Genomic DNA, 20,643 nt, shown 5'->3' with positions numbered 1-20,643 from the left:
CTTGGCAGTTGCTTTGAGATTTAGTAACGGGTGAGAACCTGGTAATAATTAATAAAATATTATTGAAAGTAGTTTCAATAACTTAAACAAGGCTACGACAAAGGGACATTTTGCTAAGGATGTAAAGACTTGAGGGGCGATTCAAATGAGAAGTAAAGCTTACGACGAAAGTTACAACATATGCCAGGGTTCTCCAAAATAAAGTCCTCTCAAAAATCTCAATTTTCTTAAGCCGATGAAAACCAATTGACCGGCTTTTGTTTAAAAAAAAAAAGAAAACTGGCTTTTTCTTACGAGCGGTTTTTTGGAACCTAGTGCTGAACAGTTCCTAAAAAGTCAAATAAATTTCATATTGATCATATTATTTTAAGCAATGACACAATGTGAAATATAGAATATGTATACTATATATGTACATATACATATGTAAATAAATTAATAAAAAAATTAAGTAAATAAAGTAATAATAAAATTAAGAAACTCTGCATGGAAATATATTTTTAATAAGTTTGTTGTTTTATATCGCATTATACATACATACATATGTTGGTACATGAAAAATTATCATTCAATATTGAGTCGTGCATGTACGTCAACATCTTATTTTGTAAATTTGAGTGAACGAATAAATTATGAAGAATTTAATTATTTTATTGATTCTTCCTTGTACATTGTTTTCTGTAGTCGAATTAAGAGTATGTATATTTTCTAAACCACTATAAATAACTAACGATATAAATATGTGACTAATATTGTATTACTAAAAATTAGAGTCAAACGAAAACCAATACAAATTCAGAACTAATAGAACGAAGCGCAGCTGTCAACCTGGTGGGAAAAGTAGTTCATGGAAGCGTGAACTTTCATCAAGATGATAAAAATAGTCCAGTACATGTAACGGGTACTCTACAAGGTCTCTCACCAGGCTTATATGGTTTCCACGTACACCAGGATGGCGATATTTCAAAGGCTGACTGTATGGGGACTGGTGCACATTTTAATCCTAAGAAAGTAAGTTATATTGATTTTGGTTTTAATTTATTCTGTGGTGAACTATGTTAATCATTTTACTATGACATTTTTAAGGTGAGTCACGGAGCACCATCTGACTTTATACGTCATGTTGGCGATTTGGGAAATATTGTTTTCGACGATCACAACACGGCAAATATCGATTTTTATGATGAGATGATATCGCTCAGTGGTGTGAACAGTATCATTGGTAGAGGACTTGTGGTTCACGAACGAGCTGATGATCTAGGCAAGGGCAACAAACCCGACTCTTTGACTACAGGTAGTGCTGGAGCTAGAGTTGCCTGCGGAGTAATCGGCGTCAAGTGATTTAGATTGGATTGATTTAACTTGTAAATAAATTTTACGTTCAATTTCAGCACAAGTTTGTTTCATTTATTTTATATACGTACATACGATGTATTCTTTTTCTGTCAGTAATTTTTGGTGTTGAAATCAATAAAAGTGGCACATTTTTGCGTGGCCTTGTTAGGTCTGAAATATTCAAGTTTACTATAAATTCAACCGCATCAATAGTATTTAGCATGTAAAGGTGTGACACAGTTAAACACGAAAGCCTTGTCATAAACGTTATGTATAGTAAGTACATTTTTATTAAATTAAAATTATAATGATTAAAAATATCTACATATTATGATGACTACAATTATATAATATGTAATAGCGGCACACTATCAGACCAGTGGAAAATTAAGTTAAGTAAGTAGTTACATATAAAAATAAAAGTATAATTTTGTTTTCGTGTGAAAAACCATTAAAAATAAATATTGATACACACATTTGAAATCGTGAGAAGCGACACAATAATAAAAATTGTAGATAAAAGTCATTCAGTGCTTCTAAATATTGTAAACAGTAATTTGAAACTTATTTATTTATAGTTTTCAATACTGTGACATTGCAAGAGTTCCTAATGCGCCACAAGGGTTGAAAATAAACAAAGAGAAAAAACAAAAAAATATATAAATTATGTATACAGATAGAATATACATATTAATACGTGCGATACATAAGATAGAACATTAGAAGCAAATGTTCAAACAACAATTAGCCAGCAGCATAGCTTGGTAGTTCCGTTAATGTTAACCACCGAGAGCTCGCCGGGTTCGATCCCGTGGGTTGACATCGTTCGAAAATAATTTATTCCGAGTATAATCTGTATTGCTACTGGTCAGACTTGGATATCTGTGACTCCATTTTCTCATATCGCAGTTGTAAATTTAACTGATTTCATTGTTGAAACGGTTCCTCCTCAAATTAGCCATTCTAACCATTATGTCACCACTATGATTTCAAAATTTATAGTCTATAAAATGTATATATGTATGTACAAGTTAATTCCATAATTGTTGCTCAGGAACAGCCCGTTAACGACTTCACGAGAAAATATAAAATTGGATCCATCGACTATGCTGCCTTTCCCAAAGTATAAATAAAATAAATAAATAAACAATGGAAGCAGTTACAAAACAAATTATATAAAAATAATTAAATATAAGGAGAATAATTGGGTATTTCTTGTATCATCAGTTGGCATTAGCCGGGAATACGAAACATCCTCATGAGGCCCGAATGGAAGAGACAATATCAAGATTCACTCATAAATATATCCAGAACCGGCTCATGGCGTGTGCGAAGTGTTCGGCACACACAGGCACCGTAAAAGAAAAGGCGCCTTAAACATTTCGAAAAATGTTTGACCACAAAACGAAACATTAATACAAAGAAATTCTCATGACACGTCCAGTTTTCACCTTGTATGAAAATAACAATCTGATATAAGTCGAATACATTTTAACAAAATGAACGAATGACGATGTCTACCTCGCACATAATATTAATTATTAGGAACATAAAGTTCCAATTATTCCAGCAACTACGGGCATGACGTAATACCACGTAATAGCTGGAGAACAAAAGAAAATTAATGGGAAGTTTCACCGAAATTCAAAGGAATTACATATGTATACCTAAGCATGCCCAAAATGAAAAGAGTAGGGTACAGATATAGGTAATACTTACTCTTATTATCGATTGAAAATTTCAATTCAATATGCATACATAGATTAGTTAATGGTTGTTTGAATTAAAAAAATAATATATATATATATATATATATATATATATATATATATATATATATATATTCTTTTTTTTAATTTAAACAACCATTAACGAGTTAATAAAAAAAATAATAGTGAAAAAATCGATACTTTCAGCTTTTTTTCATTCGTTAACGATTTATATACCAATTACAAAAGAAAGTTAGAGAACCCTCAATTTTTCGCAACAAATATTATGAACCAATCAAAGTACCGTTAAATCTATAATACATATGCCTTATCTATATTTTATATTTTAAAGGCTTATTCGTTGAATTGTAAACTACTGGATAGACAACATGCGGAAACTATTTTGTATCCTTTTAATAGTTACAAATTTTATAATCATCAATAGCAAGGTTTTTTAATTACCCAAATTTGACAAATAAAGTAAATTTTTACTATAAACGGACAATATTTACCTTTTAGATATTGAATCAGCTGAATTTTTCACCAGTAAAAATGCGAAAAATATGTGTAGTGACATTTATGGAAAAAAACGTAACTTGCCACGTAACTTTTACTCAGGAACGTGAAGGATCTCCTTTAGTCATAAGGGGATATGTAATTGGACTTGTCCCAGGGAAATACTTGTTGGATATTCACGAAAATGGAGACGTGTCTAGTAAATGTGACAAAATTGGACCACACTTTAATGTTCCTAACGTAAGTATAATATTATGTTACACAATTTCAGTATTATATGCAAAAATAAAATATTTGAAACAATTGAATATTGTTTATTTATCTATTTATTTTAATATCTAGATCGTTTTTACTGATCGCCGACATCATTTGGGACAATTTGGAAATATCACAGCTGGATCTAAGGGTAAAGTGAGAACGGATTTCATTGACAAATATTTGAGTTTATCAGGTCCTCGCAGTATCGTAGGACGCAGTTTGACGATACATGCCAGCAAAACAAAGAGCAATATTTTACATTGTGCAACGATTAAGTTGGTAGATTAAATCACATTTTGAATTTATTGTGTATTTTTTTGATTTATTTTGCACAGTTTGAAACTCCAGCTTGACATTTTAACGCTAATTTTTATCAAGTTGTGTAATGCAATTCCGACAAAAGCCTTGACCCAATTCAAATTATATGTAATTAAATTTCATATTGAATATCTGGAATGTGTTCACTGCTAATGCTTAAAGATATTTTTCGCGTAAAGAAATTTTTCTTTTCCATTTCATTTTCAACTACGTAAAACGTTTGACCCAAAATTCGATCAATTGTTCGGACGTTGAACCATTAATACGTAGCTGTTACTATGGTGCAAAAATAGAAAATTACAACAAAAATCTTTAACGATGAACTCATTCGATAAAACCTCTTCAGGTATATGTCTTGATTTATTTTTGTGTTGGTCAGTTGAACTACATAGAGTCGTAAATTTGTTAATGTCTTTCGAAACAAGTGCAATAAAGTAAAAGTAGGTATGCTATATGTAGTGGGTACATAAATACATATGCATATAAATCTTATCATCATCATTTATATCCACTGCTGGATGAAGGCTTCCCCAACATTCTTCCATTCTTCTTTGTTTTGCCCAAATCTCATCCATCTCACCCTACACATTTTTCTAATTTCGTTTACCCCCATTCATTCCAGCCTTAGTTTCTTCTTTCCCTTTTTACTTTTTCTCAGGTACGATTCTAGCACTGTTTTTGTCCACCTTTCGTCCACTCTTCTAGCTGTGACCCACCCATTGCCATTTCACTCTCTTCACGTCTTCCTTTCACCCTTTTACATTCTCTCGGGTACCATTCTAGCACTTATTTTGCCCACCTTTCATCCATTCTTCTAGCTACGTGACCCACCCAATGCCATTTCAATCTCTTTACACTCTCCATTATATCCACTCCACTCTCCACTATATCCATGTCATATGTACTTCTCACCCACATATTCCGTTTCCTATCTCTCCTCGTTACGTCGAGGTGAACATACATACATTAGACTGTATGTAAGATCTTTGCATGCAATGTCCAAGTCTTACATCCATAAGTCATCACTGGCAAAACACATTTATCGAAGATTCTTTACTTCAGGCAGAGTGGCATTTTTAACTAAAAAAAACAGCGTCCATTCGGTGAAATACACTTACGTGAAAGAAAATATTAATTTTGTCGTATAATTTTAATTTCACAGTCCGAGGGTTCAGTAAACCTTTGATGTCAAAGTTGAAAAAAATATCAAAATGAAAAATGATCGAAAAGTAATAGAACGAAAAGTGAAAATGGGATTCTAATACATAGGTTAAAGGTTCGTTCAACTGCGTGTCGCAGTTTAACACATTCGCACGAAGTCACGCAATCTCTTCAAGAAGCAAAAAAGAAAAAAAATGAAATTAGCATTTGAAATGTCAGCCAATTTAGACCAATATTCTGCGAAATATGACGCAAACGCATACACCCTTTATACGGGGTCATTAACTAGAAAACCATTACGTTACATACAAGGTCAAAGTTTTCAGATTCAACAACGTTTCATTACACGGTGTTAAATTTAATCTAAAACGAATACACAAATGGTCGAATGGCTACAAATACATATATACATAAATACATACATACATAGTACAATTATCCGAATCGACACATTTTTACTTGTGCTAATGAAAAAATAATCGACGAATTTGTATGGATCAAAAGTGAAACGAAACAATTTCGGCCGTGCCCATGTCCTAAATTCCAGGCCAATATATAAATTATTCACGTTGGAAATGATGCGCTTTTAGTAGGTGTAACTTGTAACTTATGGTGACATGACACGTTTTCAGGTGGAGTTTGTTTGTCCAATTAGTGAATCACAAAACTCGCGCTGTGTTTATTTTTGGTATGCCTGTGTTACTTTGTACGATTTTTGGCGACAAGGGAAAACAATCTAAGTTCATAAAAGTGCCTATGTATTATACATACATATATATTAAGAAAAAAATGAAGCTTTCTATCACGTGAAAATATTGTAATGAGAATTTCACGATAGATATCTTGGCAAATATCAAGGCCAGGAAATGTAAGGAAATTACATATACCAAACTTAAAGCTACAATGTATAATAACGGTTTTATTTTCACCCATCTTAATTAAAACTAATGTATAAAGTTATGGATTATATTGAACGAAATTTTAATTGAATCGTCCTAGTTTTGTATTTTGAAAATATTTTTTCTACAATACAAATAATAATGCATATAAAATTTTATACAAAAATAAAACAACTATGAAGCTGAGGAAGATTTTTATTCTGTATTTGTTCTAGGTACATTTAATTATAATATTTGTATGTATTTAGATGTGACACAAGATTGCTCTATATGTCTAATATTTCAAAATTCATTATTTATATTTTTAATAAGTACATGCCACTCATTAAATTAATTTTGACTTACCAACGTATAATATAATATATTTATTTAATTTATAACGATTTCGTATAACATTATTTAAATAAAATTCAATTGATTCTTAACAGTATAGTAAAAAAACGAAGATTTAACTTAAACAATAAAGTTTATGTTGCTTGAGCACCACAAAATCAAATGGATATATACATTTTTTCCAATTAAATATAAATAAACTATTCAACGAAACCTTGAATAAATTTTGTACTATTTTTCCTCCATCAAAAAAAAACCGTATTAATTATTTTCGGAGTATGACAATCTATTCGTAAACGCATTTCGTTAGAAACTTGTTATTCACCGGAAAAATCAATAATTTTCTTTTATACACACTATATGACCGATCACTGAAGTTATGGTACCATTTATTTCGTTCATTCGAACACCGCATGGTGGGTGACTAATGACTTTGCTTTATAAGGCACGTATAAAAAATATCTAGCTTCACGAAAAACTCGAATATGAACATAGTTTAGCGTTACACATAAAATCGAGCGAAAATTTAAAAAAGTATATAGTTGAAAGCGGAAGATAACAAGCATCCTGACGATACGTTTCTAACCTAGCCACTGTCCACTGCATCGGTTTTTCTTTCGCGCTTGATCGCGCTCGCCAACCATATAGCTAGGACTATTCCAATGACCTGTGTTTAAAAAGAAATCGATGAAATCTCATTCATCGCTGTTTTTATTGAGCCAATTTGAAGCAGCACTTACCTCCAAGAAGCAGAATACGATTCCAGTGATGATGACGGCCAGACCAGCACCATGAACGGTTTCTAGGATTTTGTCCTCGCAGCCGGATTGATAGTAAGCTTGACGTTGGATACATTCAGCTCGTCGAGATTTTTCCATTTGGTCTGCGGTTTGGGAACTGGCCGATTGCTCTGAAGTAGGACAGCAAGATTTGGGACAGCACGATACGGGAGGGACAGGTACGTTGTTGCCTACGTCGGTAAAGTCTTGAGGTCCAGTCACTCCACAGCATTGCAACTTTTATGTAAAGTAAATAAGTTAAAATTAACGACGAATGAGTAACGTAAATGTCCTTTTAAATGTGAGAGGACAAATGGGTATGAATATGATAATTAAGAAGGTTCTTGTAAATATATGAATAGATGTAAAGAAAAATTAAGCTATTGTAGATCAATTTAACTAACATTCTTCTGTAAGTTGTCCCAAATGACTTTATGTCCATTGTCTCCTTTGTTCTTGATGAATGACTCTCGCAGATGTTTCTTGACCGTCGTCTCCATTTGAGGTCTCAAAGCGGCTGCCGCAATGCCCACGGATAGTTCCATAAGTATAATCAGTATTAAGAATCCCGCATACTAAAATAAAATCAATAATGAATTTTAAATTCGAACAAGCTTTCGAATGTCAAAATAAATCTTTCACACTGAAATTATTTAAATTTTGAACATTTCACTGATAATATCGCATTCGCGTGATAACGGGACATGTACAGGTCACGACTTTTTGTTCTAGCTGTAACGAAACAGCTCGTATCGCGCGATTCTTATTTAAATATTGCCCACTGGACATACCAAATAAATAGCGATTTGATCGAGATATACATCGGAAATTATACGACACGAAAATACGAACCGTGTACAAGAGCTTTGTGCTTTCCTTGATGGCACCGAAGCATCCAAAAGCCGCTATAATTAGGATTAACAATCCAATGACGATTAATAGAATATCCGTCTCTAATCCGCTGACATCGCCCATGTTAGAATATTCTTTCACTAATGATATGTCGATTGAGGCGGCTACCACAATCAAGATGCCAAGTATCTAAAAACGAGTCAATGATAAAAAATCTTTCGTACCATAAAATGTGGCAAATAATTCACAATGAACTGAAAAGATTCAAATTTTTTTGTATATTTATAGACATATATGAGTACATACGTAATAAAAATCGTTGTAAAAAGTAACCATTCATATTTCTAAAATTTTAATGTAAACAAGTTCGAATTTTTTCATGATATCAATAATTCATCTAATGATACTTTGTACATATAATATTTTTTTTTTATTAAATTACGTATATATAGAGGCCAAAGTCTAAATTTTTATCAAAGCATTGATATACATTATACTCTATTTTGTAATTCAAACTTTATGTGTGAAAATTTTAATAAAGTGCATAGCAATTATTATAATATAATAATATACAATAAAATATGTAGTACTAATATCATGTTCAACTCACTGCAAATATGGCATTGAAAAGAAATAATAAATATTTTATTGCTGTCATTCCGCACGACTCCATTTTGCTACTGTTTTATATTTTCACTTTACACACTGGATAATATATCTGAAAAGTGGACATACGAAATAAAATTTAATTTATAAAACACCGATGAATTAATCTAAGGGAGAAAGAATTAAATTTTATAATTTAATTGATTAATATATTTGTATAATTGAATTAGTTCAATTCAATGCATCTTCATTTGATGGGATTTTATATTATAAGAAAAATTACTAAAACGACGAAAATATGGAATTGAAACTGAACAATCTTCATTTAGAACTATTAAATTACCAGAAATATACAAACATAATATGTTATAATAGATAATATATTATAATAGATTATAATAGAATATATTATAATAGATTATAATATAATATATTATAATAGATTAATATATTATAATAGAATATAATATATTATAATAGATTAATATATTATAATAGAATATAATATACATTATAATAGATACATACATAATATATTATAATAGAATATATATTTTTGTATATTTAAAGATAAACGAGCTTTTGAATTATAGAAACCGAATAATGACAAAAAGAGAATGAATCGCACAAAGTTGCATGAATTGCTCAAAAATTAGAGAAAATTGAAAAATAATATGTGTTAAGCTTGAGAAATAATTGGAATGTTTTATTTCGTTTTCTGTTGAGAGCAAATAGAAAAATAAAAATGTGTAAAGCTTGAGAAACAATTGGAATGTTTTATTTCTTTTTCTGTTGAGAGTCAATTTAATATTATAATATTTTAGTTTTTAAATGTTTAATTGATATTTTATTTTATTTCAATTTCCTCGAATTAAGAAAATATCAAGAATAATCTAAATATAAACTAATTCACTATGTGGTTAACCCGCGTAGTGGCGGCAACAGCTAAATACCAACTGGTGGTAGGTGTCGATCTAACCCTGCACATAACACACGCATACACCCCGACGCGAACATATACTAATATGATTATTATACACATACATAATACAACCCTTGTACAGTATACACTTATAGAACAGTTTCTCTAGAGTATGTATGTATCTACATATAAATGTATACGTGTATATTAATTTTGTAAAGTCACTTTCAAAATGATGACGATAGCGAAATATAATAAAAAAAGTGCGCACCTACTACTAATCAATTTCGCTATATTAAACGTGTGAACCATTTTTATAATTTATCATAGTTATTAAAGGGCTTTGATTGAAACTATTTAAATAAGCCTATGTGTATATGTGTGTATAAATTCTAGCGTTTTTGTGATAATGTTTCATACATAAATTATTATACAAACATACATATATACGTATTATATTATAATAACATAATAATATAAATATACGTATTTATAAACAATAAAAAATCAGAATCAATAGGAAAAAAATCCGACTATAGACTACAATACTCACTTTTGGCACAGCAATAATAGAATATTTTGAATTAAAGACCGCAAAAGCCAAAAATCTGTAAAAATTGCACATTTTTTAAACGCTCATATATCTTAAATGAGAGTAAGCCAAAAATTATTTTCGTATTCGAATTCAGTGGGTCAAACTTAGTAAAGATTGCTTAATCTCTGTCCCTGTAAGCAGTGGCGGATCAAGTAAATGGGGGGCCCCAGGCGCATTTGAAATTTGAGGCCCCCACATAGGTTTTTACCATGCTTTTCAGTATATGGTTTTTCATTAGGATTTTACAAAAACCACATTTTATTTTATTTATTTATTATATTGTTGAGTAGGGGTGGGTGGAGGATCCAAAGAAAAGGCCAAAGTCGCTTCACAGCATTTATTGGTAATTCAGGAGATACACGCACTGGCAGTGCTCTGTCTAGAATGTCTTGATATGGTCTAAGTACCTCCTTATAAAGGGCAGGTTGCTCAGGGCATCTTCGACGTCCGGTTGCTTCCCCATTGTTTAGTTACGTACTCCCACGCTTTTGCGTTGTGAGTTCTAGGAGCTCCACGGGAAAGCGACCGAGTGCCGTTATAGCCGCGGGTGCATTCGGGGGTCTCTCATTGTTAGCCGACTTGCACTTAAGCCTGGAAATAATCCTCGAAACCAATTATGTCAAACGGCGCGCCGTTTGACATAACCGCCATGTCGGTTCCTGCGTTACAATATGTACTTGAAAAACTAGCAGTTTTTGGAATAAAATAGATACTATTTTAAAATACTATGTAAAATAGGTATTGATTTAATTTATTCTTGGCTTACGAACGTATTGCGGACAATGATAATAATTTGTAAGTTGTAAATTTTGGTAACAAAGGCCTATTTCGGGGCAACCAAGATTCGGGGACCCCAAACGCGCGCTTATTTTCAATGTATGATAAGCCGCCGCTGCCGGTAAATAAAAAGCGTGATTTTTTTGTTGCTCAGTTTTGTTTATCCATCGATTACAAAACATATACTGTCTTGTATTATCTCGATTATTGAATTTAAAAGCGTAGTGTTTGATATATTTTCTGGTTGTAGTGTTTGATATTCTCTATTATTGGTTGGTTCATATTTTAAATTTTATAAATTATTATCAATAATTTTTAATTTAATCGTAGTGTAGTAAGTACTTTCAATATAATAAATGGGTAATTTCTTACATTTATATTCTAGAAAATTAAAAAGTCAGCTTGTTATTTATAAATACTGTATATTGTTAAAACGTTTTGTTCGATATTTCTGTTTTAGTTCCAATAGTTTTCAATCCCTGTCGATTACTGAATGAGAGGATTGGGGTTTTGTTGTGACTCTCGGTTGGCATGGAGGTCCCTAGTGGAGTGTCAACAATCGCTATCACGCAACACTACTAGCCCTAGACCTCAACACCGATTTGCACCAAGTTAAATGCTGAACTTTCATATCGACCTGCAGATTGAGACCTCAGCTTCAGAGGTCAAAAATATACAAAAATATTCAGATTCAGCCATTAATATTTCATTAAACTAATATTAAAAAATTATTTCAATTTATACAAATAATAAATTATATGATATAATACATATGTACATAAATGTATGTATTTATTTACTACTAGTATATTATAGACTACATATATCATCTGAGTTTATAGTAAATACTGGTCATCACTACTATGCTCAAAATCTAAAAATATATAAAGATTAATAATTAAAATTTTTATATGAGATACACTATTAAATGATATACAATATATTTATGTACATAATATTGTCAACTAACCTTCAAGCATACAAGTATACTTATTATGCAGTAAATCATTATCATTCCTAGTTGAGATAGCTAAAATAAAAAAAAAAACATGTGAAACGTATAAGAGGTTAGTAAAAAATTCGGATGTGACCAACCCACAACTTTATCTATGTATTTGAGGAATATAAGAAAGATAAAAAATAAAATTCGATAATTAAACATACATACATACATATGTACACGTTCACACATACCGGCAATGAGGGCATTTTCGATACAAATTGAGCGCAAATGTACGGAAACTTACACAAGACAAAAGTTCTACTTCTGGCTGTCAGATTTTGTTCAAATTTTTTTTATTACTTAAAATCACTATAAATATTTTACACATTAAATATCAAGAAGGGTGGCACGACAAATCAGCGCAAACCAACTTAGCGCCGACCTTTCGGCGCAGACAACTCAGCGCAACGACAACTCAGCGGATGACAATTCAGCGCATGGACTATTCAGCGCAAAATCAATTTTTTCAAAATGTTTCAAATGCGTTTTCAAAAATAATTACTGTATTGAAATTGTCGGTCATATCTACATGATAATTTCATAAATGCGAATAAATTTATTTGATACTCTTTGTGCCTTGAAATATTACGCAAGCAGGGTTTCTCAACTAAGGCCGCAAAAATTTATTTTTAAGCAGGGTTTCTAAACCGGGCACAAAGGCACAAAGAGTATCAAATAAATTTATTCGCATTTATGAAATTATCGTGTAGATATGACTGACAATTTCAATACAGTAAGTATTTTTGTAAACGCATTTGAAACTTATTGAAAAAATTGATTTTTCGCTGATTAGTCCATGCGCTGAATTGTCGTCCGCTGAGTTGTCGTTGCGCTGAGTTGTCTGCGCCGAAAGGTCGGCGCTAAGTTGGTTTGCGCTGAGATGTCAGTGCGCCATCAAGAAGCTACCAATAGTTGTAAAGGTCAAAATAAAATAATGAAATATTGTTTTAAAAAAAATACTACTTCCGGTTTACAAATTCTGACCAAAATCTTATCAACTCTAAGTTCGTACATAAATAATACACATAAATTTTCAGCTTGATAAGTGCGTAAGTGTGGAAAAAATCGATTCAAATCGGCCAATTTGGACTTTTCTAAGAAAAAAAAAACCCCCTTGGTATTAAGCTTTAACTTCTAGATATGAAATCTCAGTTCAATGTGCCGAAAGGTTTCTGAGATAAAAATATAGTGAAATGACTTTTTTGTGGATGAAAAGGAATGTCAAAGTTGAAAACAAGATACATATTAAAAGTAACGCGAATTAGACATAGCTGCAAAATATGTAGTGCACTGTGCAGCATCGAAAAGTACAAAAGAAATTATCCCTTATTCGTTAAGAATGACATAGTAAATGCCTTAGCTTACCTTACAATTTTAGTAAAAATATTGAAATGCGAAAGAGTGAAAGAATTTCTTTTCAGATTCCAGCCTCCAAGGCGGCCAGGCCGTAACACATGTGATTTCAATCTCAATCATTTCATGAATACATAGTCTTATTTACATATTTCAATAAATTTATTCTTAATTTTCTTGAATGATATTGTAACGTAGAGATTAGGTGAGTGGCGCTCGTGGACCGATGGTTTACTGGCGCAGATCACCTGATCTCTCGTTCTCGCCAAAATGGCTTCTACGTATGAATGAGCCGTATGCAACGGCCAATGGGATCGTCCGACTCATCGACCAATAGTTGTTGAGCCCAAATATGTATAAATATGCGGCGCTCTCGAATTGGAAACCATTCCGACCTGGAGCGCCGACGGGAGCAGACGAATAAACCGCTTCTACAACACTCCTGCGTCTTTCTCTCCGATCCTGGAAACCCCCACTTCACTTCCACGCAACATTGGTGTCAGTCAAGTGGAATCGGAGATGAGCAGAGCAACGAAAAATAGAAATCGTCGGCGACCGAAGATATATGACGAAAGCTGAGCCACTTCGTGCCATGGACAGAAATCGGCAAGAAAAATACAATTCTCATTGCAAATAGCTTTAAGCACAACATTCGGTTAATGGGTTGTGGTGTGAGCCGCGATTCGCATTTGATGTGGTAACGCATTGCATTTGGCGGCATTTGAAGGCGAGAGAGGACCATCCAGCGAGCTTACATTGACGGGCAACCAGCAGAATTGAAAATGCGCAGAGCAACGAGGAAGCAGCAACCGCCGGAGATCGACGCAACGCCACTACGAAGTCAAACCCGAGAACTGGAGGATAGACTTCGTGCCATGGAAAAGGAAATGGCGACACTACGATCGGCGCAGAAAGAAGCTCCAGTAAAAGACGAATCGGTTAAAATGCGGTTATCACCGCAGCATATCACTCATGAATAGGTCCATGAATTTGACCGTGGCACAATATACCGGGAATCCCCGACATACGATGGGTCAGGTTCCTGGGAGGAATTTCTAGCGAGATTCCGATTCACAGCTCGACTTCAGGGAGCACGAAATCTGTCGACGAAGCTGTGTGCAGCGATGCGTGGCGCGGCCATGAACTACGTCTGCCGGCTTCCACAAGATACGCAGGACGACTATCAGCTACTAATGGAGAAACTCACAACACGCTACGGCAATCGGACGTCCGTATACCAACACTTCGAGAAGGCCAGCGGAAGAAAATGGGGTCCAGAACGAGAGGAAGGGTCACTAACGACCCACGGGACAGCATCACGGAACACGTGGAATTGAGTTTCGCGGGTGTCGTCGCGCCCGAAGCTCTCGAACGCATGATTGTTTACATGTTCGTAAACAGCATCATGCATTCAGAAGTCAAAGCAGCGGTGGCTAGACTAAGCCAAAGTATGAGTCTTCCGGAAGTCGTGAAAGTCGCTAAGGCGGTCTACGAGGCAACGAAATTCGCTCGCACCAGTAAGGACACGTCAGGCCGCATCCATTTTGGCCGAAACTAATCATCACGACCCGTGACGCAGAGCACGCTTTTCACAGTAGAAGGCCTACCCAAGACGCTTTACCGACGAAGTGGGGGTTTCCAGGATTGGAGAGAAACACCCAGGAGGGTTGTAGAATTGGTTTATTCGTCTGCTCTCGTCGGCGCTCCAGGTTGGAATGGTTTCCAATTCGAGAGCGCACCATATTTATACATATTTGGGCTCAACAACTATTGGTCAATCAGTCGGACGATCCCATTGGCTCATTCATACGTATAGGCCATTTTGGCGGGAACGAGAGATCAGGTGATCTTAGCTAGTAAACCATCGGTCCACGAGCGCCACTCGCCTAATCTCTACGTTACAATATTTTAATTTCCTATGGATTACATATCATTAAGTTTCCAACCCATATTTAATTATATGTACATGCATGTACATATAATGTACATATGTATGTATGTTTAATTATGTAATATGTATAAGAAAAAAAATGTAAACACATGAAAAACACGAAGATGTGTTGTGATCTATCCAAAAAATTTAAAACAAAGATATACCTCAAGAAGTTTTGGTAAGCATGGATCTACAAAACTTTGCGTTTCATTGCATATACGTATATAATGTGGACAACATGTACTTGGAATATCATTAAAAGGTACGGTGAACCAATCATTTTTGTTTCGGATACCACAACATTGTAACTGAAACATATGGTTAAAATATTATAAATACACATTTATACGACTTCATTTTCAATCTATGAAAATATAAATATACATGTATAAATTTGATAATTTAGCTTAAAATAAGTTTTAAGTTTTTTAAGATATAGGTATGTATATAATTACAGCTGTATAGTTTTTGATTTTTCAATACAATATTTAATTATAGATTATGTATTAGCATTTTTGTTGTTAGTTTATAGTGACATCTATGAAAAATTTTATGAACAGTTAAATTTAATTTTAGTTCAAATTTTTTACAATAGTCAAAGAGTTGAAATTATAAACAGGGACCCGAACCGGAACCGAACCGAAAACCGAATAAGCGTTATTTTTGCCGGAACGAAAACCGAAACCGAACCGATATTTATTTCTGCTCGGTAAAATTAATATGTATATACTTTGGGAATGATAGAATTAATGGACAAACATTCAGGAATGTATTTAACAATATGTTTTTGAAACTCTTCGAATAATATTATATCGATATCAAACAAATCTACTCTGTTACAAAAGATAACAATTAATTTTTAAATCGTTTTCAATGAATTAAATTGAATTTTCAAATAAATAATTATTCGTTTCTCAATATCTCCCCCTCCACTTCCGCTAGAAATTTGCGAAATTATTTATTCCATTAAATACAAATAACAAAAACTTTAATAACATATAACAAAACGAAATTTTTACTATTTAAGCCTATATAAATAAATACGTATGCTTACCGACTTTTGTGTTTCATCCCAGCTGTTTGAAGAGTTTACATATGATTCTAATGCGTTATACATAGTTGCGTTCACATAGTTTTCAGCCATATTTGTAGTAATTAAACCATGGACAAGCACTTTCATATCCAAAATTATCATCAGAATGAGAGCTAAGCCGTACTACAGAAAATTTTATAATACAATGTATACATGTCATAAAATAATATTAAAGTTGCGAAAAGTAACTTCACCCAAATGAAATGCGACTGTCTCGATGTATACGAAACTATAAATCCAATCATGGCGACTATAGAAATGGCACAGCCTGTAAAAATAACACCGAATTTGTGCAGATCAGAAAAGACATGCAGAAATGGATCATAAAAGCTCCAATAATCATCCAAACTTGACATCAAACAAGCTAATGTAATTGCAATCAGCTGAAATGTGTGCAATATAAAAATTATTTGTTTTTTCGTGATCAGTCAATTATTCACACTAAATATGTAATTTTAGGTTAGACTCACCAAAGTGATGCTGACGAGGAATATAAATATGTACTTCGATTTATATACTTTCCTTTCATCATTGGGAGATGTCTCCATCTCAGAGGACATCGTTCTAATATTAGTCACCATATTTTCAACATCTGTCATACACTTATAAAGTACACTACAAGCAAAGTGCAATATTTCATGAAGAAGAGATAAATAATTAAACGTAACCAAAGTAAAATCGTTGAGACACCATCAACACTGAATTTTTCGCGAAATTTTCTCGAATAGTTGTATCCGCACTGACATTCAATCCATTGTTGTGAGACTTATTATATCTTATCTTTGGTTATCTAAAAAATTGCTTAAATTTTAGCGATATGATTTTATAACTCAGATATACATATGTGTATAAATACAAATGACTATTCATATTTACGCTAATGCTGTACTTATATTACACATAAAACTCAAATTTGATTTATTAATAACACGTTATAATTAAATATTCAATACAGAGGAAGAATCGCTGCAATTATTACCTACATATGTAGTTGTGAAGGTTGTCATTTAAGACATTTTATTAGGTTAATTACTTACACAGTATTGTTACCAAGGCGATTGTTAAAGAGCTACTGATTAACAATTAGTTAATATATGTGGTTATTATAATGTCTAAAAACTCGATATTTTGAGCATAGTCGATACCAAGGTAAAATACACTGATACGGGAATTACCGATGCGGTGCAAACGATCGAAAAGTGCCAGACAGACTGAACCACAGATTAACGACACGTGTACCTTATGCGTGCGCACTGCTCGCACTTACACTATGCGAAATCTACCCGAAGTCCCGACATACCTACCCTGTATACGTTATGTGCTTCTGATACTTTAGTTCCGAATTTTTTCTTATTAAATTATTAAAAACTCGCCAGAAAGATCCAACTCAATTTTAATAATTACCATTTTAATAATTGCATATGTGCACATCGAAAGGTTACTCGTCATCTGATGTGCAATTTTTCATTCGTGAAGTCAAGAATTGCGTTTAAAGCAGCCATCCAGTTAATCTGTGGTTCAATCTGTCTGGTGCTTTTCGATCGTTTGCACCAAACCCGGGAATTACAATGTCTGTTGTGATAATTTGGTATAATGTTTGTTGATTTGGTAAATTTAGAATAATATTGTGACGCTAGTGAATATGACGCCGATTACTTAAATACGTTACAATATTCTAGACTTTAGATAATTTGCCTTCTACATCCCTTTGAAAATGGCTTGAACTCTTTTTATTCTTGTCGTTTTTATCCATAATCCACCCAAATTGCCTTTCCATTAATTTCACCCAATTTGCTATTAATATGTAGATGTATTTTGGCAGGGCCGCGCCTACCATATTATGTACAAATGTGTGCAACGCACACAGGCGGCCGAAATATAAAGGCGGCCGAATGAAACGAGGGTCGAAAAAATTATACTCCTTAAAAGATACGAAACAAGATATCGTACTTTTTAAAACGCATTTACATAGGTTGTCTTGTTGTCTACTTATGGATTGCTGTTGAAAGTTACAACTTGTAACACACCCGTAACAACTTGTAACACATAATTCGGGGAAATAACGGGATAGCAGGTATAGCTTCGATCCGTATAGAGCTAGGACATTTATGTTCTATTATCTTTGCGACTGCCAGATGTATTTCTTCAATAATGTTGAGTATTGGTTGGTCATCGAAAGAACAATGTCCTAGATGTGAGATTGGGGGTAAAAACACTATACGTTCATTAATGAACTTGAAAACTTTCAGTCTCTCTTGTCGTCTGGTCCTGTTCAGAACTAAACGTTTTGGTTTTTTAGTTAATTTTCATTGTGATGAAAATTTTCAACACTATATATATATATTTCTCACACAATTTTTATCACAAGATAAGATTTTTGCACTACTCGCATGCACTTAATTTTCTTATTAATATGATTTATACAAGTACTGTCAAAATTAAAGAGCAGCCGATTAAAGTTTGCACGCAGGCAACCGAACTCCTAGGCGCGGCCCTGTATTTTGGTCATACTTGTCATCCACATGATCCACTGTCATTCCAAGGATACCTTCCACAATTCTATTTTTTTCGTACAACGTTTCAAGATTCATGTGCATTTATAAGAAAATTACGATTTTTTACACAAAGCAGGACATTAAATTTGTAGATCGAATATAAGATTTCCGATTCAAATTTAAAAGTTAAAACAAATGAATCCGACATTGAAAATATTGCATAGTCTAATCGTGGTCGCGGTAATACAACTACTACTTATTTAACTTACGTACGTTAAATAAGTATTATTCAAGCTAAATAATAATATGTGTGTTTTAAAATTAATAAGTTCAAAAGTAAAACTTCGATAGTCTAAAATTAAAAAGGTCTCGCAAATTTTCGTGTCTTCAAACATCTTAGTGTGCATCAGATCTAAAATCCGCATCTGAAAACATTTTTCAAAGACTTCAGTGTTCATAAAACAATGTGAGTATGTAATTAATCTTGTAAGGTAAAATTTCTTTGATTTAATTAAGTACATACATGCGAATAAGCAAATTCAAATAAAATAAACGGTTTCAATTTTCCATGGAAATGAAAAATAATCTGTTTTCATTTGTTTGTCATACTAAAAATGTTAACGGTTTAAAATAATAATTAATAATATATACGTATACATATATGTGTGCTATATATTATAACAAATTAAATAATATATAGTAGGTGATATCGAAAACAGTGAATTTTGATTTTGAAAAAAGCATATTAGTAAAAGCATTTTGTATCAGAGGTAAAAAAATTTTCCGGATTCTGACCAAGTTTTTCGGGCAAAAAAATTTGGTTGAAATTTTTTGATTTTTGAAATAAATTTTAATATTTTGGAAGAAATTCATAATTTTTTAATTTATGAAATTTTCTCAATGTTTTTGCAAATTTTCATTTTAATCGGTAGCCGTGCCTTCCCTGATAGGCTTTCGCTTAATATTGTCTTCGTTATCTCTCAATAGATTGAGTTTAAAATTTCTACAACGTATCTATGTACATATGTATAATAAGTATAAATTTCAGAAATCAGTAATTAATAATATTATATTTTTTTCAACGTTAGGTAGTATTTTTAGTTTTGAATTTTTAGGTATTTTTATGATTTTTTCCAAAACAGTCCATTGTACTGAAATTTAGGTAGCGAAATTAAGGGGGGGGGGGGTGGATAGACTCCTCTTGGAAAGGGCAGAACACGGTAAGAATTTGACTCTAGTGCCATAGCTGAAGTCCTATACTAATAATTTGCTGTTGTGCTTGTCAGTGAGCAATTACATTTAAATATTTAAATTTGAAATTTATTTTTGAATTTTTTATCTCATTTTTTAATTGGTCTATTTGGCATATTTTTCTTTCTTACTGGTGATTTCACCCGGCTTTGCTCGTTATTTGTAATATAAAGCGCTTAAATATGGCTAATCTAATAGTAAACATTCATTTGTTTTTTATTAAATTTATTTGAATATTCAACGACAGCCAATCAGAAAAGATTATACACACAACGAACGTTAAATATAATGTTTTGCATTTAACAATATTTAAAAATAATGGTCGAACTTTTAGAAATGGTAACAATTTGTGAATTAAGTCAAACAGAAATAGTGTTTTTGGAATTGAAAATTGGACTTCCGCAACATTAAAAAATAACGGCTCATAATATATCGTCGGCATATCGGCAGAAAAA

General features: G+C 32.6%; 4 protein-coding genes across 5 annotated transcripts; 2 read left to right on the top strand and 2 right to left on the bottom strand.

The window, feature by feature from the left end:
* Positions 1 to 503: 503 nt before the first annotated feature.
* LOC143916142 (uncharacterized) lies at positions 504 to 1,962 on the top strand. 2 transcript variants are annotated; one of them, XM_077437071.1, is made up of 4 exons: positions 534 to 695; positions 772 to 1,011; positions 1,087 to 1,132; positions 1,211 to 1,471. In XM_077437071.1, exons 1-4 carry the CDS (start codon positions 633 to 635, stop codon positions 1,339 to 1,341), a joined length of 480 nt encoding a protein of 159 aa, XP_077293197.1. In that variant the 5' UTR covers positions 534 to 632; the 3' UTR covers positions 1,342 to 1,471. The 2 variants fall into 2 exon arrangements, with proteins under 2 accessions (XP_077293196.1, XP_077293197.1); XM_077437070.1 differs by having other exon boundaries at positions 504 to 695; positions 1,087 to 1,962.
* A 1,418-nt stretch (positions 1,963 to 3,380) lies between these two features.
* LOC143916144 (superoxide dismutase [Cu-Zn]-like) lies at positions 3,381 to 5,327 on the top strand. Its single transcript, XM_077437073.1, has 3 exons — positions 3,381 to 3,493; positions 3,564 to 3,800; positions 3,903 to 5,327. Exons 1-3 carry the CDS (start codon positions 3,434 to 3,436, stop codon positions 4,104 to 4,106), a joined length of 501 nt encoding a protein of 166 aa, XP_077293199.1. The 5' UTR covers positions 3,381 to 3,433; the 3' UTR covers positions 4,107 to 5,327.
* A 1,048-nt stretch (positions 5,328 to 6,375) lies between these two features.
* Positions 6,376 to 8,856, bottom strand: LOC143915745 (leukocyte surface antigen CD53-like). The gene is made up of 5 exons (XM_077436508.1): positions 8,771 to 8,856; positions 8,161 to 8,349; positions 7,713 to 7,883; positions 7,270 to 7,545; positions 6,376 to 7,196 (listed from the first exon to the last, which is right to left on the bottom strand). Exons 1-5 carry the CDS (start codon positions 8,831 to 8,833, stop codon positions 7,116 to 7,118), a joined length of 780 nt encoding a protein of 259 aa, XP_077292634.1. The 5' UTR covers positions 8,834 to 8,856; the 3' UTR covers positions 6,376 to 7,115.
* Positions 8,857 to 11,471: 2,615 nt separating this feature from the next.
* On the bottom strand, positions 11,472 to 17,499 carry LOC143916135 (tetraspanin-21-like). Its single transcript, XM_077437060.1, has 7 exons — positions 17,480 to 17,499; positions 16,913 to 17,057; positions 16,637 to 16,825; positions 16,404 to 16,565; positions 15,514 to 15,657; positions 12,031 to 12,090; positions 11,472 to 11,934 (listed from the first exon to the last, which is right to left on the bottom strand). Exons 2-7 carry the CDS (start codon positions 17,039 to 17,041, stop codon positions 11,887 to 11,889), a joined length of 732 nt encoding a protein of 243 aa, XP_077293186.1. The 5' UTR covers positions 17,042 to 17,057; positions 17,480 to 17,499; the 3' UTR covers positions 11,472 to 11,886.
* Positions 17,500 to 20,643: the final 3,144 nt, after the last annotated feature.

The sequence above is a fragment of the Arctopsyche grandis genome, chromosome 8, assembly GCF_051622035.1.
Source record: "Arctopsyche grandis isolate Sample6627 chromosome 8, ASM5162203v2, whole genome shotgun sequence".
Classification (NCBI taxonomy): Eukaryota; Metazoa; Arthropoda; class Insecta; order Trichoptera; family Hydropsychidae; genus Arctopsyche; species Arctopsyche grandis.
Note: the sequence above shows the minus strand (reverse complement) of the source record. Positions and strands in the feature narration are given on the sequence as shown.

What these genes read in the sequence shown, in the direction of transcription:
- LOC143916144 (XM_077437073.1), top strand. Translation starts at nt 3,434, where the DNA reads ATGCGGAAACTATTTTGTATCCTTTTAATAGTTACAAATTTTATAATC. An exon ending in TTATAATCATCAATAGCAAG is followed by an intron (nt 3,494 to 3,563) that starts GTTTTTTAATTA and finishes TTTACCTTTTAG; the next exon opens with ATATTGAATCAGCTGAATTT. An exon ending in CACACTTTAATGTTCCTAAC is followed by an intron (nt 3,801 to 3,902) that starts GTAAGTATAATA and finishes TTTAATATCTAG; the next exon opens with ATCGTTTTTACTGATCGCCG.
- LOC143915745 (XM_077436508.1), bottom strand. Translation starts at nt 8,833, where the DNA reads ATGGAGTCGTGCGGAATGACAGCAATAAAATATTTATTATTTCTTTTC. An exon ending in GCACAAAGCTCTTGTACACG is followed by an intron (nt 7,884 to 8,160) that starts GTTCGTATTTTC and finishes ATTTTATTTTAG; the next exon opens with TATGCGGGATTCTTAATACT. An exon ending in GGGACAACTTACAGAAGAAT is followed by an intron (nt 7,546 to 7,712) that starts GTTAGTTAAATT and finishes TTTACATAAAAG; the next exon opens with TTGCAATGCTGTGGAGTGAC.
- LOC143916135 (XM_077437060.1), bottom strand. Translation starts at nt 17,041, where the DNA reads ATGACAGATGTTGAAAATATGGTGACTAATATTAGAACGATGTCCTCT. An exon ending in GACAGTCGCATTTCATTTGG is followed by an intron (nt 16,566 to 16,636) that starts GTGAAGTTACTT and finishes AATTTTCTGTAG; the next exon opens with TACGGCTTAGCTCTCATTCT. An exon ending in GCTTACCAAAACTTCTTGAG is followed by an intron (nt 12,091 to 15,513) that starts GTATATCTTTGT and finishes TTTTTATTTTAG; the next exon opens with CTATCTCAACTAGGAATGAT.
- LOC143916142 (XM_077437070.1), top strand. Translation starts at nt 633, where the DNA reads ATGAAGAATTTAATTATTTTATTGATTCTTCCTTGTACATTGTTTTCT. An exon ending in TTTCTGTAGTCGAATTAAGA is followed by an intron (nt 696 to 771) that starts GTATGTATATTT and finishes ACTAAAAATTAG; the next exon opens with AGTCAAACGAAAACCAATAC. An exon ending in CACATTTTAATCCTAAGAAA is followed by an intron (nt 1,012 to 1,086) that starts GTAAGTTATATT and finishes GACATTTTTAAG; the next exon opens with GTGAGTCACGGAGCACCATC.